This window comes from Phalaenopsis equestris, unplaced genomic scaffold (genome assembly GCF_001263595.1).
Source record: "Phalaenopsis equestris unplaced genomic scaffold, ASM126359v1 Scaffold000392, whole genome shotgun sequence".
In the NCBI taxonomy this organism is placed as follows: Eukaryota; Viridiplantae; Streptophyta; class Magnoliopsida; order Asparagales; family Orchidaceae; genus Phalaenopsis; species Phalaenopsis equestris.
Genome location: NW_018164834.1, coordinates 676,058 through 690,947, shown reverse-complemented (window position 1 = coordinate 690,947; position 14,890 = coordinate 676,058). Strand labels below are relative to the sequence as shown.

Sequence of the window (14,890 nt, the reverse complement as noted above, 5' to 3'; positions counted from 1 at the left end):
CCCTGTAACCTCTCTGTAACCTACCTATATATGAAAACAGAAGCGCAAAACTTACTCGAAGGTGCAAGTAGGTTACAAGGAGGTTACGGGTGGTATAACTCGATTATAACCTCCTAAAATCCTCCCTGTAACCTGTTTGCAGGTTACAGACGTACGCAGCTCTGCGTACGTCTTATGTACGCAAATTTTTTCCCACCCAATTCCCCCGTATTTACATATCTAACATCTCAACTCATTGCATTGTTGAATTACAAGAATATTTAAATTAAATTGAACATAAACTCACCGTTCACAAGCATTTCAAAAATAAGCCAATTTATAACATAAATCAAATTGAACACAAGACAAACATGAACCCACTCAAACTTGGCTCATCTACAACCCACGTAAATGCCACCATTCTTTTATGTGACATTTATATTCGTCACGCAATTCCCACGTATTTACATATCTAACATCTCAACTCATTGCATTGCACTATTCTTTTATGTGACATTTATATTCGTCACCCAATTGGAAAAAAATTGCGTGCATAAGACATACGCAGAATTACGTACGTCTGTAACCTGCAAACAGGTTACAGAGAGGATTTCAGGAGGTTATAACTGCGTTATACACCTTATAACCTCCCTGTAACCTCTCTGTAACCTACCTATATATGAAAACAGAAGCGCAAAACTTACTCGAAGGTGCAAGTAGGTTACAAGGAGGTTACGGGTGGTATAACTCGATTATAACCTCCTAAAATCCTCCCTGTAACCTGTTTGCAGGTTACAGACGTACGCAGCTCTGCGTACGTCTTATGTACGCAAATTTTTTCCCACCCAATTCCCCCGTATTTACATATCTAACATCTCAACTCATTGCATTTTCACCCAAATCTTTTAAATTACGTAAAAAAAATATCGCTATTTTAATTTTTAAATGTAAAATACATCTTTCCATACATGAAAAAAATCTTATTTATATGCATATATACAAAATAAATCTCAAACTTATTAAAAATTTTCATATTTCAAGTAATACACTAGTAATCAATAAACATTTATATCACGTCAACATTTGCTTCCTGATCTAATAGTCATACACCCGGTAAAAAACAAAATGAACCAACATTCCTACAATGTGAACTATTTTATTTTTGATATCATATATACCTCCCACTCCTAAATATTTACATAGCTAACATTTAAATTCTAAATTTTACAATTATATCACCCAAATGTTTCATCTAAAAAAACTATTGAATATAAATTTCATAATCACCAAAAGTTGAGTCACCCAAAATTTCTCCATTTACACAATCATCCTCATCCTTCTTTGATTTGTTTTCATAATTTAGAAAAAAAAAAAGAAATATAAATAAATAAATAATGGTACATCTCTTAGGAAATCTTCCTGTCTCTGAGATTTTCTAAGCAGGGCAACCAGCTAATTCTCACCTAAAAAAATCAGGCATCCAACACCAATAAAGAGATTAACAAACAATCCAGCAGAGAAGAAAAAAATTAAAATTTACATTCTTAGCACAAAATTCTTATGTATTTACCCATCTCATACCACCTAAACTTTCATATTTATATGCATAGCCCTTTAATGCTTTAATCCTGTGCAGGAAAAGTGAATCCAACCTTTTAAAAGTGATAATGATGATATGTACTTAAGATTTGGGTGTTGTGTGTAAATATGAAAGTTTAGGTGTGAGATATGTAAATACATAAGAATTATGTGCTATCTTGCCCACCATCATGAGGCTTTCGTCTTGCAAATTCTACAAAAATCAACCTTCCACCAAAGATCTGTCCAAAATCAGAATAATAAAATATAAGAAGTTAGGAAAGTAAATCATAAAAAATAGATATTTTGATTCAAACTTGAACATGATGAAGTTTTAACCCCTAAATTTAATTTAGGAAGACACGCAAGCATACCCCGCTCAAATTCTATGTATTTTTATATATCTAACACCTAAACATCAAATTTTACATCTATACCAATTTACCAATGCATGAAAAAATTTATTTAATAAAGATTAACCTTTTAAAGATTAAAATAGTAGTATTCTTGATGTGATATGAATGATTTGGGTGGTATAGATGTAAAAAGTAAAGTTTGTGTGTTAGATATGTGAATACATAGGAATTTGGTGGTATGTAAATGGCCCTTTAATTTAAGATATGAGCATTATATGATTAATCTTATTATGATGCAATGACAAGTCTTAAAAGTAAGAAATGATAAAAATATGAAACCCAAAGATTTTACAAGAAAAACTATTTAACAGAAATAATTATGCATTGACGCAAAATATAAAATAGGAAGATCTAATCTGCATGAAGTAAGCAATGGATTATAAATGCAAAGCAGCAGTTGTTGATTCGATGCAAAGATTATATCACATCATACTTTTGAAGTGTCCGAAATCTCTCATGAAGCCCCAAAGAGAGCAAGAGAATTAACTCGAAAGAAATAGGAAGATTTACATAAATACCACTTAAGTCCCATAAATTTACATATCTGACACCTAAACCTTAATTCATACATACCACCTTCTACAAATAGTAAATGTATATAGTTTTAAGGTACTCAACCGTCTAAAAAAAGGAAATTGATGCATTGATGCAAAAAAATGTGTAAAACAACTTTGCCTTTCACATGAATACAACATAAGTGGATGCCACTAAACAATACTCTATCTAATTGAATATTTCTCAAAACCACAAACTCGAGTATGGCTAAAACTGTTGTGAGTTCTGTAAAAGAAAGCGGCATTTTTGCAACCAGAGCAATGACATTACTTGCCAAGATTGATGCCAAAAAGGATATATGTTACACTAAAAAATTCAAAAGACATTTGCATTAATAAAAACATGCTTTATCATCATTAGATGATAAAAGCAATAAAGACATCGAAGATAATGAAGCTACCATTCTGAATATGATGATGAGAATCATGCTGAAAGAGTTATTGTAGTACGATGCATGTTAGCTTCCTATGTTACCAAAGAACATTGGAGAACAAATATTTTTCAGAAGTGTTATTTGCCAAAATAAAAGAAATAAACTAATAATTGATCAATGAAACTTTATTAATGGTCAAAGACGCCCAAAAGACAGATACTAAACCCTTCAAATGTAACCTGTGAGGATTAGTCTCATTACTGGGGCACTAAATGATGCAGGATGCAACTCAAGCGGTTGCTATACTGTTTAATAAGCAAATTTGCTCGTGGTAATTTAGACAAAATTTGAGAACATAGCACACATTTGAGAGAATCACAACAGACATATCAATCTGTGATGCTTCCCAAAAAGGACAATAAAAATACCAGCATAAAATTTACCAACCTACACCGGGAATGTGAAGATGATTTAAACAAAGCAGAGAATGAGCATGCCAAAAAAAATTTAAGCATAGTTGTGATTAAAGAATTTAAAGAATAAAAGTGGCAAATACACTCTAATGTAGGACAATTAGATCAAAGAATCATGCGCCATGTTATTATCCATCATAGAAATTAGAAGTAAAAAATTTAGAGAACACAACAAAACAACAAAGTTTTCGAACTTTGATAGGTTGGAGATAGAATCTCACCATTTGGGTGCCACTTCCCCTCCTCTCGGAGTCCAGTTAAAACATTATGATGAGACAAAAAAAAAACTGTTTAAAACTCACAAATATAAAACTCATGCAGCAAACAAGCATATTATCATATAAGAAGGCATTGGCGCATATGTGAAGTGGGATTGATACGAATATATATATATATATATATATATATATATCTCACAAAAAACAAAAAACTAATACAAAAAACAAGAAGAAAATAAGATGGGATAAAAGGTTCTCACATAAATATAACCAGATTATAAAATTTCTCCAAAATACATTCTAATATGATAGTATGAATCAAATATTTGTAAAGCATTCTCTTAGTATTTTAACAAATCCAACATCACTCAAAATGGAGCACTAAAGCAGAAAAGATAAGTCTAAAATACCAAGATTGTGCAGATCTGTCAGAACTAGAAGCCAAGAATAATGAATTGAAATCGAAGAAAGCTGAAGAAGTTCCAAGTGCTAACAAAAAATGCTCAGAACATGAACAATTGAATGCCATACAAAATTGGAATAGTTCAAAAATAGATTAGATGCACTTATGCTGCTCCTAATAGTTATGCCTTTTGGAGAATGTTTTATGGTTACTTAGGATTTAATCAATCTACAGACTCTCCTAGTTATGTTGAGCTGGTGGACACTTAGGGGTGAGCTCACTCTCAAGAATGGGGAGAAAGGATTTTAGAAAAAATGACTCATTAGATGTCACAACTGTTTTCATGGATGCAACTAAGTCTGGCATATTGAGGTTGTTGATTCAGTAGTTATCAGAAAGATCTGCAACATATCCTTGTGTTCAATTATTTTCAAGATTTAGAAGAAACATGCACCTCTATCATATAACTTTCACATTGTTTCAGTGGGAACCTTTTAAACCTCCTAAAGATTGTAACACTCTCTTCATAATAAACACTTGATAGCTTTTGTGATTAACAGCTAGTTTCTAATATATTTGATCATCTAGATTTATTTGGACACCAAATGACTCGGCAGGTATCACAAGTAGTTCTTGATGTTAATAAGTTTAAGAAGTTGAAGGTGCAATTGATATCATATTCATGAAGTAGATTCACTATATGTGTTTCGGGTTCAATTTTTTTAGGATTTCAAAAAGACCGATACTCGTACCATGTAACTTTCAGATTGTTCAATCAGGAAACCTTTTGGACCTCACACAAATATCATGACATGCGCTCCTTTAAAAAATTCCTTTAAACTTTTTTAAACATAACCTTGTTTCTAATATACTTCGTTCCTTCTGTCTATTTGACCCTAAACAATTAAATAGATATCACACCTAGTTCCTTGTATGCTAATAGGTATGAGAATTTCAAAGTGTTGCTAATATTACAGTCAAGTGGATCACAGAATATCCATTTGGTCCAATCATTTTCAGGTTTTGCAAGTGACGGACACTAGTAGCACGCAAGTTCCAAATAGTTACATCGAAAAACCTAACAAAGCTCACAAAAATCATAGCATTCTCTCCTTTGTAAACCTCCAAATACATTTTATAATTATATTGAAAAGATTCTTATACATTTGATTGCCTAAGTTTATTTAAAGGCAAATCTTGCAAGAATGTGTACCAACCCCAACCACCCGCGAATATAGAAGCCGATGCATCAAGTTGTCTTGATTTTCAACAGACATGTTAATCTGTGATGTTTCTCAATAACTACATCCAATATCTCATACTACATTATATAATGGAATTTCAAATAATTTTTGACATTATAAATCCATCTTCAATTAATTAATAATTATGAAGCATGATATATCATGCAAAAGATGAAATCTTTGACACAAATAACCTTAAAAAAAAAAAATACCCTTCCATCCATAGCCTTCACTGCCTTTTGAGCTTCTGCTTCAGATGCATAATTCACAAAACCAAAACCTTTAGGCCTGTTGGTGCTTGGATCCCTGATAATCCTTGCTGCATTTTAAATCAAATTAAACTTATAGAGCTATTTCAAAAATTATACAACTCTAACTAAGGCACATGAGAACCATGAAAAAATAAAAATTCAAAAAGTAGTAATAGGGGCATTTACTCACTTACCTCAGAATTTTATCTATTTACATTTATAACACCTAAACTTTCATATTTACATGCATAACACTCAAATGATTAATATTATATCAAGCATACCACTACTATTAACTTTCTAAGAAGTGAGCACCTTTTGATGCATTGATTTGTGACACCAAAGTGCTATAAATGCAAATATCAAAATTTGGGGTGTTACATATGTAAATACATAAGAATTGTGTGGAATGTATGTAAATATCCCAAAATAGAAATAAAAAACAGCTGTCTCACAGGAAAACTCATAATCAAAACACAAGCAGCTTAATGAAGACTACCATTCTTTACAGTTCCAAAAGCCGAAAATGCATCACTGAGTTCCTCATCGGTAGTGTAGTAAGATAACCCTACAAATGAAAAATAAGTAGATCACTTCCTCTTCCTGCAAGTACAGATTCATGGAGGGCGACAACTTTAAGAAAATTAAAGGTGCAGGAAATTATCTATAAAGAAAACAGAGATCTAATTCGCATTCAAAAGAATAAAGAGAAAAAATCGATAATTTCAGGATATTTTTGAACAAAATAAGAGCTAGAATCATAGAGCTGTGTCAAATATCAATAAATGCCAACCCTAGATGAGATCGTACTGCTAATAAAAATCTCGGAGCTGAAAGACCGCCTCAGAAAAATCAATCTTGCTGGGGACAGGTTCGCGGCCCTCGCGAACATCTCAAAACCCTAGAATAAGAAGCTTTCAAAGATCAACTAACCGAAATGGGCGAAGAGCCGCAGTTCGACTCGCCGGTTCAAGCTGCAGTCTGGGCTGTAGATGAACCACTGCACCGATCAACAACTTTAACTACAGTTAATAAAACTCAAACCTTGTTCGTTTAATTTATAAATAATAAAATAATAAATAATTTGGTTTAATGTCCAATAATAAATAATTTCTTAAATACTCTAGATTCTATCTCAGATACGGTATATTACATATATGGTATTTTATTAATTAAAATTTGATTAGCTACAACTTATTCATTTATAAATTTAATAATATTATTATTACATTTATAATATTTTAAGATTAATTATTAATTATATATTTATTAATTAACTCGCAACAACAACAACAATAACAACAAACCCTTAATCTCACTAAGTGGGGTGAGCTACAGAATCCTTTTTCTCCATTGAGTCCTATTTAGTGTCATATTTTCATTTAGTTCTTGTAAATTAAGATCATTTTTAATACAATAAGCCCAAGTCTTCCTAGATCTACCTTTGTCTTTCTTAACACAAGTCGAATCTAAAACATGTACTCTCCTAATCGGATAATCAGACGTTTGACGTTTAATCTGACCAAACCATCTAAGATGACTCTCTAATTTTGTAGACCACCGGAGCTACACCAATCCTATCATAGATATATTCCTTTCGCAATTTGTATTTAAGTGTAAAGCCACTCATCCACCTAAGAATTCTCATCCCGAAAACACTTAACTTAGTTCTATGCTTCTCTTTTAAAGACCAACATTCAACGCCATTGAGCATTGCAGATCTTACCACCATCTTATAAAATTTTCCTTTCAGTCTAAGCGATACTTTTCTATCACACAATAGACCCAAAGCATTCCTCCACTACAACCAACCAACGTGAATTCTACTAATAGCATCCCCATCTATATCACCATCACTTTGAACAATAAACCTGAGATATCTAAAACATTCACACCTTTTAATAATTTGATCACCTATATTTACAACTTTTTTACTAGAGCTACTACTACTAAAATTACATTCCATTCATTTAGTTTTAGATCTACTCAAATGAGGGTCTTTAGAATCCAATGTAAACCTCTATGATTCAAGTTTTTTCTGAGCCCACAAGAAGGATATCATCAACAAAAAGTAGACACCAAGGTACATCCTCCTGTAGATGTCCAGTAAGACCATCAATAACTAAAGCAAAAAGATATGGGCTTAAAGTCGATCCCTGATGTAATCAAACATAAATAGGAAAATATTTGGTCAATCCTCCTTCAGTTTGAACACAAGTAACAACTAGTATACATATCTTTAATGACTTGAATATAAGTCATATCAACACATTTCTTCTCGAGAACTCTCCAAAGGATATCTCTTGGAACCTTATCACAAGCTTTTTCTAAATCAATAAAAATCAAATGTAGATTCTCCTTATTATCTCTGAACTTCTCCATCAAACCTCTCAATAAATGTATAGCCTCCATAGTAGACCTACCTGACATTTGATTATGAGAAATCTTCGTGATGCGTCTTAACCTATGTTCAATTACCCTCCGATAGCTTTTGTGATTAACAGCTAGTTTCTAATGTATTTGATCATCTAGATTTATTTGGACCCCAAATGACTCGGCAGGTATCACAACTAGTTCTTGATGTTAATAAGTTTAAGAAGTTGAAGGTGCAATTGATATCATATTCATGAAGTAGATTCACTATATGTGTTTCGGGTTCAATTTTTTTAGGATTTCAAAAAGACCGATACTCGTACCATGTAACTTTCAGATTGTTCAATCAGGAAACCTTTTGGACCTCACACAAATTCCAAATATTTCCTCACGTCAACTGTGATAACATTAGGTCCTACAAACTTTCCACTATTGGTTTTTCTTAAAGCCTCTTCAACTTCTTTTTCACTAATGTGACGGTAAAAATGAAACATTTTATTATTATTCGCAATATTAAGATCACTAAAGTCGGTTGTATTTTCAAAAAATTTATTAAAAAGTTTATCAAAGTAACTCACCACCTATGTTAAATATCTTTTTTCTAAGAAAAGTACTTTTTGATTTTCATCTTTAATACACTTTACTTGAGTTAAATTTTTACTTTTCTTTTTTCATTGTTTGGCTAGTTTATACATATATTTTTCACCCTCCTTAATATTTAATCTATTATAAAGATCATTAAAAGCATGATTTTTAGTGTCACAATTTGTTCTTTTCGACTCCTTGCGGGTCGTTTGATGTTTTTCCCAGTTTTCTAAGCTTTTACATTTAAACCAATTTTTATAACATAATTTCTTATATTTTATCTTTTCTTGCATATTATTATTTCACCACCAACTATTTTTATTTATAAAAATTTTTTCTTTATATTCTCCAAGCACGTCTTTTGCTACTTGTTTAATAGTTTTTGTTATTTTATCCTACATAACATTTGCTTCTTCATGAATACCCCAAATTTTGAAATCTTGAATTTTACTCATAAAAATAATTTTATTTGTGTCTTTTAAGTTTTTTTATCTAAATTTACGATAATGTGTCCTAGTATTCTTTATTTTACAACAATTAATCTTGAAATCTAGAACTAATAAACAATGTTGGGTACTTAAATTTTCACTTGGAATTACCTTACAATCTTTACAATCATGATGATTTCTTCTTCTCATAAGAAAATAATCAATTTGTATTTTATTAGATCCACTCTTAGAAGTAATAAGATGCTCGTCTCTTTTCTTGAATAAAGTATTAGTAATAACAAAATCATACAGAAAAGCAAAATCTAAAATAGCTCTACCTTCTTCATTAGTTACTCCAAAACCGTAGCCACCATGAGATTTCTGAAGTCTTCTACCACTCTACCAACATGTCCATTTAAATCTCCTCCAATAAAAATTCTTTCTTCAAGAGGTATCATTTGTATTAAGTCTTCTAAGTCATTCCAAAATTTATATTTAGACACTATATCTGAACCTACTTGAGGAGCATAAATACTTATAATATTAAAAATCTTAGTATCAATGATAATCTCAATGACTATAATTCTATCTCCAACTATATTAATTTTTACAACATTATCTTTCAAACTCTTATCCATAATTACACCTACACAATTTCTAGTGTGACTCTTACCATAATACTAAAGTTTAAAACCTAAATTATCAATCTTCTTATCCTTTTCTCCAACCCACTTAGTTTCTTGAATACATAAGATATTAATTTTTCTATGAATCATAATATCAACTAATTTCATTAATTTACCATTGAGAGTACATATATTCCAAGATCCTATCCTAATATTAGTTTCATTAGTTTCATTGACTAACTTCTTTACTCGCATTCGCCCGTAATGTGGAAACCCTTGCTTATTTAACACTACACCCGGACGCCGGTGTAGCGGCCCTGCACACTTTTCACTGTATTTAGGCTATACAGCGCGTCGCTTCAAGGGGACACCCTAGCATTTACACAATGATCAAAATGATTCATGTCATGATTTTTTTCGACAAGTTTTATGCTGGTTGTTGACTACTTAACGTAATCCTTCACTTTTCACATTCGGGCTTGGGACCTGCAACGACAGTGTTATATTTATTAATTAACTCAATTTAAATAAATTAATTTAATCCATTCTCATTGTTACTTGTATTTACACCTTTTGTTTGCATTCAATGGTTAATATAGGTAAAATATTTATTATATTAATTAATTATCAATAAATTTTTTATTAAACTAATTAATTAAAATGATTACACATAAACCAATATATTATGATTAGCTTTTAAAAAATTAATAATTATTAATCACTAAAATTAATTAAATTTAATAAATAAAAATATATTAACCTTGAAACATACTCTCCTATTTGCAATCTCACTAGTCACTTCCCCTCTTGTTTCGCTGAAGCCATCTCCTATCCCCTGCTTAGAATTCTTTGTTGTTCCCTAGTACTCATGTATGTTATTTGATTACAAAAAATATTGCTTGTAATGAATATATTTTCTTATTTAATTGAGATAAATAATTATATACTAATTTAAAATTAATTTAATTTCTTATATATTTAGATCTGTAAAATTATTTGTTAAAAAATTAGTATGAAAATTCAAATACTCACTCAAATTTTTAACTTATTTATTAACTCATTTAAATACATGTTTACATAACATGAACAAATCAAGTTCAAGCATTAAAATTTTTAATATAATTTAATCTTAAATATCATGTGAAAGCTCTATACAAACTCGAGCCGAACAAAAATAACCTACAATATTAACAAGCCAAGTCCAATTCAGGACCATGATATACTCGACTCGGCTCAGCTTGATCAGCCCTAGCTACAGGTTGAGAAATGATTCACGATCTTTAAAACATGGTTTTGGGTCATTTATATCAATTTTAATTAAATCTGAAATTGTGATTTATGAACTCATGAATTATTTCACTACTGGTAGCCAAACAACCTTTAAATAATAAAAACAATAATAATAATTTGAGAAGAAATAATAAGAGGTGATATGCCACCCAAAAGTCCACTATCTTTGACACAAATGATATCTTTCAGAGTTAAATTAAAGATTATTTAAACTGAGCTTAACAAATTTAATATCAAACTAGACATCTCGATCAGCCAAAGCCAACAATATCAAAGGTAATCCAATCCAGAGTACAAATGAGCCCAGATCAAACACCTAAAACACGATTTAAATTATAAATACATTAATTAACGAGTAAAAATGTACTTTAATTATATGTGTTTATAACTAAATCAAGCATCACCATAAAATGAAATCCAAAGAATCTAATATTACACAATTATACGATCTTAAATGTCAAAATAAGAATAGACGATGATTATGGGTTTGTTTGGGACAACCGTAGCTATTTGAAAAAACTATTGAGTAGTAGTTGTGTGTTTGTTTGTATTGTTCAATTGTGCTACAACCATTTTTTTTGTTGTTTATGAAAATAATATGTTTTTGCCTTTGTGTTTTTTGTAACATAACCATTGAAGGCTTGATAACCCATACATGTAAACATAAATTACATTCAAAATCTTAAGAAAACATATGAGTTCAAATATTACATATAAAAGTGACTTTTCACTTTATAGTTGGTAGCACAACAATCTATATCAAAAATTAAAATATTAAAACATCAATTAATATTATTAAAATATTAATTTTGAAATTCGGACAATTATTCTTACGAGAGAACTTCTTCTCCAAAGATACCATCCACACTTGATTATCATCCAAAGTAGAATCAACAAACAGATCCACCCGCCTAAAAAAATCACAGTTCTGTGCTGATCTTTTTCTTAGACACGTGTAAGAAATTCTCACGTAGTTATTCTCTCTTCATAATGTAAGCAGAGAACATTTCAATTCACATTTACGATACAAGTCTCTACAAGCATCATAAGTCCTCGAGCTCATATTTAGTGAAAGTTGAAAACCACAAACATAAAATTAGCTTGTCTTAATAGTACAATAATATTTTTATATGAAATATTAGCTAAAAAGAATAATAGAAATACATAAATAAATATTTATAAAACTGCGAGATCTCATAACAAAGAGAAACTAACAAAAAAATCTGTCATTATAAGAATTCAGAAGATTTTAAAGAGAGAATATCATTGTTTCTTTTAAACCATACAATACTAGTAGAAAGACCCTCTACAATAACCCCAACATTCATATGATTGAAAAAGAAGAGCATTTTTATTACACAAATATCAATTTTATATATATTAAAATTCATCCATCGATATGAATCTCTAAGGTCATATACATCATCACAGCTCTCCAAATAAAAAACATACAAAAAAAAACTTAATAGTATCCACAGTTGCCTAGGCAGTCCTCCAAGTGACATAAAATACATGTTGAGAGAATCAAGAAATAAAAAAAAATACCTTAACAAATAGAGATTCAACATAGATATTATTGCATAAAAAGTCAGCATTAAGAAATTAATCATATCTTTTAGCTCTCCAAATAAAAAGTCAGCATTAAGAAATTAATCATATCTTTTTTCTACAATATCATATATGCATCACTTATCTGCTTTGGCAATATAATCATATCATCAGCATCCTTTTCATTATCATTGAATAGGAAAATAAATACAAAGTTATATTGTGAGTACTATTCATATTATATTATTCTTCATTTAAAAACCAAATTACATGGACTTCTCAAGTTTAGAAAATAGAAAATTAATTGTGATCACCCAAAAAAAGTCCATAATCTGTTAACATATCCTGTGGAACTGCCTTTAAAAACTATGCATTCTCTTAGTAGTGAATGCTGATAGTATTTTTGATCTAATCTTAAAGAGCTATTTATACGGTATGCATGTAAATGTGAGAGTTTAAGGGTTAGTTGTATAAAGACATGAGAATGGTGTGGTATATATCTCTGATGTATCAGAATATTCTGAACTTAATTTATCAGAATATGCTAAATCAATTCTCATCAATACTCAAACAATACTTTATCATCCTCCATTATTCCTAATCCCCAAAAGCAAGCCAAGAATAAAAATAATGTTTTATAAGTAAAAGAAAATTAAACTACGAGAAAATAAAAGCCCAAATTATTCAGCTCATCCAGCTATCCCCATGCAGGAAAACCCGGATCATAATATCCGCCGCCCGGAGGCGACGTTAAATAGAACCCATTATACCCGCCCAAATATCCACCTCCATAGCTCAATAGGGGCGGAACGCCGGCCCTTAACATCTTCATATCCATGCCCTGAATCTGGAGCTCCTCATGTCTGCTCGCAACATTCCTTCTCAACTCTTCGAGAACCTTCTGGAAGTTGTCTATCTCCTCTACACTCATTTCGTGCACCTCCATGTCGCAGGGGAGGCTTGACCCGACCCGCTGCGCCGCAATCTCTGTCTCAAGCTCTACCCTTCTCCTCCTTGCCTCCTCCAACTTCTCCAGCAACCCTGCATCCATAAGGAAACATAAGTGCTAGAGACGGGGTATAGGAAGGGATCAGTTGCTATCACTATTAGATTTAACTTTGCGTCAGGAGTTCAGTGGCCATATGCCACGTGATAAGTGGGTTTCACCCCTCTAACAACTACCAAGCCAGTATATTAAAGTGAGCCCATTTGTCACTTGACAAGTGTCAACTGGACTCCGGACGTAAATTTGAGCTCAATGTCTTGATGAAATAAGCGCACCTAAAGTTGATGTGTGGTATTATAAATAAGCAATATAGTATTTAGGTACTTGTTTAATATCTAAACTTTAATATGTATGTGTGTGTGTTTATATTTTAATTTAAAATAAAATATGTTTGATTTAACTAATTATTTTTAAAAGCATTCAAATTATTATTTTTAAATAAAATATGTTAATTTTTCTTTTAAAGAAATAATAATAACTTATAAAAACTATATAAATCAAATATATTTAAAAAAAATTAAAGAAAACCAAAATAAAAAACAAAAATTGATGCAAAACAGCCCCTAAATTCAAATTCGCTTTAATAAATCCAATCCAACTCACCTGCATGCTCTTCGTTGAGATGATGCAACTTTTCACTGTCGACTAACATCCCACACAGCTGCCCCGCCGCCGCCGCCCCAGTCCCGCCGCTGAGGAACCTCCTCGTTATGTAGTCCAATGACGGGTGGCCGAACGAAAAAGGCTTGCCGGCCGGCGAGAAGACCACTATTCCAATCTCCGCCCCGCACAGTATAGAGAGCTCCGTCGCCTTCTTGAACAGCCCCGACCTCCTCTTTGAAAAACAGACCTGCCTCGCCTCCTCGTTCTCTATCCTCTTCATCGCAATCTTTTGCCGCCCCATACTCTGCCTCTTCTTCCTCTCCATCATCATCTAATCACCAAATTAAAAATTACTGCAGGACTTCTCGGTTAGAAGTGTCCGCCCAACATAAATTTGAAATCACAAGTAAAAAAGATAAACTTTGCAGAAAAATGCAATCTTAGCTGCAGGTGAAGTTGCGGGCAGAGTTTTCAATAAATTAAGAAGATTTACCTTTGTACTTGACGATGCGCCTGTAAGTTGGCCTAAATGAGAACGGAGACCTAGAAGAAGGATTTACGTCCCCTGCTGTAGCGAACAGGGAGAGAAGACGAACGAAACTTGCTTCTATCGCCGGCGAGTGGGCAGAGGAGCAGCGCGCTTTCTTCGAGTCTCCGCTGTTGGGTGAAGTACGGTGGCGGAAGGCTTCGCCGGTGGGAGAAAAAGAACAGGAATCGTGAGAGAGAGAAAAAGCTTTGAGAGTATCTCTCTCTCGTCCTTTTTATTTCTTTCCCTTTTTATGTCTCACGATCCGGGAGAGAGAAAACGGAGAGAAAAATTTCTAAATTTAGATGGCCGCCGATCACAGAATTGAAACAAAATTTTAAATTTGAAAATATTCTTTAATGGCGCAATTAATTTGTTCGGTTCCCCTTTTTACTCTGAATAATATATATATATA

The 14,890-nt window shown here is 31.8% G+C and overlaps 2 protein-coding genes across 5 annotated transcripts; both read right to left on the bottom strand.

The window, feature by feature from the left end:
* Nucleotides 1–1,243: 1,243 nt before the first annotated feature.
* On the bottom strand, nucleotides 1,244–6,498 carry LOC110026704 (glycine-rich RNA-binding protein 4, mitochondrial-like). Of its 4 annotated transcripts, none has more exons than XM_020727767.1 (5): nucleotides 6,301–6,498; nucleotides 5,990–6,058; nucleotides 5,434–5,558; nucleotides 1,745–1,799; nucleotides 1,244–1,442 (listed from the first exon to the last, which is right to left on the bottom strand). In XM_020727767.1, exons 1-5 carry the CDS (start codon nucleotides 6,380–6,382, stop codon nucleotides 1,432–1,434), a joined length of 342 nt encoding a protein of 113 aa, XP_020583426.1. In that variant the 5' UTR covers nucleotides 6,383–6,498; the 3' UTR covers nucleotides 1,244–1,431. The 4 variants fall into 4 exon arrangements, with proteins under 4 accessions (XP_020583426.1, XP_020583428.1, XP_020583425.1 ...); XM_020727769.1 differs by having other exon boundaries at nucleotides 5,452–5,558; XM_020727766.1 differs by lacking the exon at nucleotides 1,244–1,442 and having other exon boundaries at nucleotides 1,451–1,799.
* Nucleotides 6,499–13,037: 6,539 nt separating this feature from the next.
* On the bottom strand, nucleotides 13,038–14,683 carry LOC110026675 (agamous-like MADS-box protein AGL29). Its single transcript, XM_020727714.1, has 3 exons — nucleotides 14,443–14,683; nucleotides 13,950–14,280; nucleotides 13,038–13,381 (listed from the first exon to the last, which is right to left on the bottom strand). The coding sequence occupies exons 2-3, from the start codon at nucleotides 14,278–14,280 to the stop codon at nucleotides 13,038–13,040; spliced, it is 675 nt and encodes a 224-aa protein (XP_020583373.1). The 5' UTR covers nucleotides 14,443–14,683.
* Nucleotides 14,684–14,890: the final 207 nt, after the last annotated feature.

Bases quoted from the DNA above. Each gene is read 5' to 3' on its own strand.
- LOC110026704 (XM_020727766.1), bottom strand. From the start codon at position 6,382: ATGTTCGCGAGGGCCGCGAACCTGTCCCCAGCAAGATTGATTTTTCTG. The intron at 6,059-6,300 runs GTACGATCTCAT...TTTCATTTGTAG, and splicing joins CTCCGAGATTTTTATTAGCA to GGTTATCTTACTACACTACC. The intron at 1,800-5,433 runs GTTATTTGTGTC...GATTTTGGACAG, and splicing joins GGGTATTTTTTTTTTTTAAG to ATCTTTGGTGGAAGGTTGAT.
- LOC110026675 (XM_020727714.1), bottom strand. From the start codon at position 14,280: ATGATGATGGAGAGGAAGAAGAGGCAGAGTATGGGGCGGCAAAAGATT. The intron at 13,382-13,949 runs GTGAGTTGGATT...TTATGGATGCAG, and splicing joins TCTCAACGAAGAGCATGCAG to GGTTGCTGGAGAAGTTGGAG.